General features: G+C 31.5%; 1 protein-coding gene across 1 annotated transcript in view; it reads left to right on the forward strand.

Annotated features, from left to right (window-relative positions):
• LOC106469648 (dnaJ homolog subfamily C member 11-like) overlaps nucleotides 1-2,403 on the forward strand; it is a 21,943-nt gene extending 19,540 nt beyond the window's left edge. Inside the window, exons 13-14 of the mRNA XM_022398225.1 lie at nucleotides 819-1,024; nucleotides 2,266-2,403. Of these exons, the coding sequence (XP_022253933.1) occupies nucleotides 819-1,004 (186 nt within the window). The 3' untranslated portion in view covers nucleotides 1,005-1,024; nucleotides 2,266-2,403. The remainder of the gene's footprint in view (nucleotides 1-818; nucleotides 1,025-2,265) is intronic.
• The last annotated feature ends 891 nt before the right edge of the window (nucleotides 2,404-3,294 follow it).

A 3,294-nucleotide genomic window follows, 5' to 3' on the forward strand; every position in this document is an offset into this window, starting at 1 on the left:
TAGGTCCATGTGAGGTACATACAATAATAGTACTGTCTGTTGTGTGTCTATGTAACTACTTCACAGGGTGCGGATGGATCTTCACCACAATTAGTTCGAAGGTTCATTAGGTCCATGCGGGGGCACATACAAATTTTCAGTTTTGTGTTTTCCAGTTTCTATTGGTGATTTAGCATTTTTTACAATATAAGGGAAGCAACTTTTCATGTCTTCAAATAACATATTATTAAACATGAATTTACATAATTTCCATCCAAGGGATGGATACTCCAGCTAGTTATGAAATAAATTATTATAGTTGGTTGTTTTTATTATATTAGGAAGTCTGAGTGACATATGAAGTATATTAATATTTAGTGAGGGAAGTTTTCCTCAACAGTAAATACAACTTTTGTTTCTTTCATCACACAAAACCAACTATAATCTATTTCAGGCAGGTGCAACTTTAATATCTGTCCAGATATTTGGAATTTTGTTTCAAACATACTGGCTATAAATAACATCAGATTTATATATTATAATGTCAACCATAAGTTTATTAAATGAAGTCATGGATATGTAAGGTAGTACATGGTAATGTTATTAAGAAGAAAACCTCAGTTTTAACAGTCTTCCCGAGATCACAAAGACAAGTGTCAGCCCAAAAAAAGGAAGGGAGGGGTGAAATGAATAAATAAGTCAAACAGAAGAAGAAATGAGAGGATTTAAAGCAAGTCAAAGGAATTTTAATCCAATATCTGAAATTTAATATTGAGACTATTTCAAATGAACCTTTTATTATTATTATTACTACAAATTAAGTATCCAGTTAAGAAAAGCTTAATGAAATATATTACTTCTGTATCTTGTCTTTACAGTGTAATCTAGCTGGGTTTTATGATCCCTGTCTTGGAGAAGACAAGGTGCTTCTGGTCAAATACAGGTACAGAAACTTGTTGCATCAAGTTAAAATTGCAGATGGAGAACCACTTAAGATACCCAAAGAGTGTGAGTATTATCTCTGAAGGTTTAAAATACAAACAGTGTGAGTATTATCTCTGAAGGTTTAACATACAAACAGTGTGAGTATTATCTCTGAAGGTTTAAGATACAAACAGTGTGAGTATTATCTCTGAAGGTTTAATACACCCAAAGAATGTTATCTGTGAATGTTTAAGATACCCAGCAAGTATAAGTATTATCTGTGAACATTTAAGATATAACATCACCTACATCTGGTGATGATCGTGCATCTGTTTGTGAAGTCTCTAAAACTTCATTAAGAGGTATTACAGAATGCCTCATGTTGTTTCTCTGAAATCAGATTAGTAATGAGATGCAAGTGTTAGCATAGGTTTGGAGTATGTTTGACTAAGATACCTGCACGTGTTAGTGTAGGTTTGGAGTATGTTTGACTAAGATACCTGCACGTGTTAGCATGGGTTTGGAGTATGTATGACTAAGATACCTGCAAGTGTTAGCATAGGTTTGGAGTATGTTTGACTAAGATACCTGCAAGTGTTAGCGTAGGTTTGGAGTATGTTTGACTAAGATACCTGCAAGTGTTAGCATGGGTTTGGAGTATGTTTGACTAAGATACCTGCAAGTGTTAGCATAGGTTTGGAGTATGTTTGACTAAGATATCTGCAGAGAAAATATTTACCCTACTTTAGTTTGCCAATGTGACTGTATTGTTAAATGCAATTAAAAGTGATGATTTAAAAGTTCTCTGATTCAAGGACATCTTTTGCCAACACATAGGTAGAATATTAAATGTGTGTATTACTACTTTTAAATAAAAAGTGAGAGAGAACTTGAGCTATTTTTGTTTTCAAGTACCCAGTGGTTTATGAGGTATTCTTGACCATGATATGTAGATCATCAACACTTTATGATAAACAAAAAGGCTATTGTTATTTTTGGAAGTGAATCTACTATATGCATACCTTGTCTCAAACTTATAATCATTTTGTTATTTTTCAGCAAAAGGCATCTGTTTTTCTAAATTTATAGAATCACTGAGTTTTCTTCTGTAATTTAATTATTGTAGTCCACAGTGATGAACTAATGTTTAATTGAAAACATACCCCCAAAAATAATGGGGTAGCTTGTTATAAAACCAGCCAATTTAGTTTGAAAATAGATTATTATAGTCTCAAGTTAAAGTGATTATCAGAAGAAGCATTATCACAAATGTGACAGCCAATCTATAATGATTTATATATTTGAATGCTTTTTTCTTTCAGCTTATAAAATTTAAGCTGTTTGTTTTAAATATTTTTTCAGCTCATCTCTTGCATTCCTGATACCTGGAAGACTTGAAGACTTTGTGGGTTTCGAAAAGTTCTAGCCAAATAGTTGTTTTAAGTGTATCATATGTAGAGAAAACAGATCTAGTAAAGAAATTAAATTGTTTTAAAAATCTCTGTTACTTAAATCATAAACATTTGTGAACATTGAAAGCCCAAATCACATTCTTATGACTTTTCTGATAACCCTCAATGTTAGTTTATTATTGTTGTTGTTTATTTTGTCTGAGAGATAGATTACGTTCAAAAATACAGTATTTTACGAAATTAATGTGAAACTAAGTAATGTTTCATGTATCCGCTAGGTGGCGCTACATGGTATGGTTCAATATTGTATCGTTAACAAAATGTTAGATCGTACAGAAACTAGCCACAAGCACAATTATGTTAATTTGCATTGTTGGTATTTTTTGACGTTAGGGTTGAATGCTTTATAAAGACTAATATCCAGCACACGCTGAATAACGTTTTTTCTAAAGTCAACATGTAAACCTTACATTTAGAATAATTATTAAGATAGTACAATAAAATTACACAATCATATTTCTTGCTTGCTTTAGATATTTGTAAATAACCAAAATCATAATTTCATAAATATATATGAGTTGTCCACAAGGACAACTAGTTAAATGAATGACAAGTTGACGCTCAATTTTGTTAGGACAAGACATTATGTTAGGCCTATTGTTGAAAAAAGGCGTACATACTGTAACAAAAATACAATATATTACCATAAAAAAAAGCTTAGAAGAAACACATGCTAGTAGTTACATAGTGCAGATAGCTCTTGGTGTAGCGTTACACTGTGAAGACAACTTTCCTGTAGAAGAACATAAACTCATGAAGAACAAAATGTTGAAATAAACACAAATACTTAAGTCTTGTGAATTTTCAAAGAAAAATTTACTTTTTTGAATGGGGAAAATTTTTTTAAAAGATCTGATGGTCTAAAATTCTGACAAAAACACCAAGGCTTCAATTTTACTTGTATTTGCAAAAAGCCTAT

The sequence above is a fragment of the Limulus polyphemus genome, unplaced genomic scaffold (genome assembly GCF_000517525.1).
Source record: "Limulus polyphemus unplaced genomic scaffold, Limulus_polyphemus-2.1.2 Scaffold3591, whole genome shotgun sequence".
Lineage (NCBI taxonomy): Eukaryota > Metazoa > Arthropoda > Merostomata > Xiphosura > Limulidae > Limulus > Limulus polyphemus.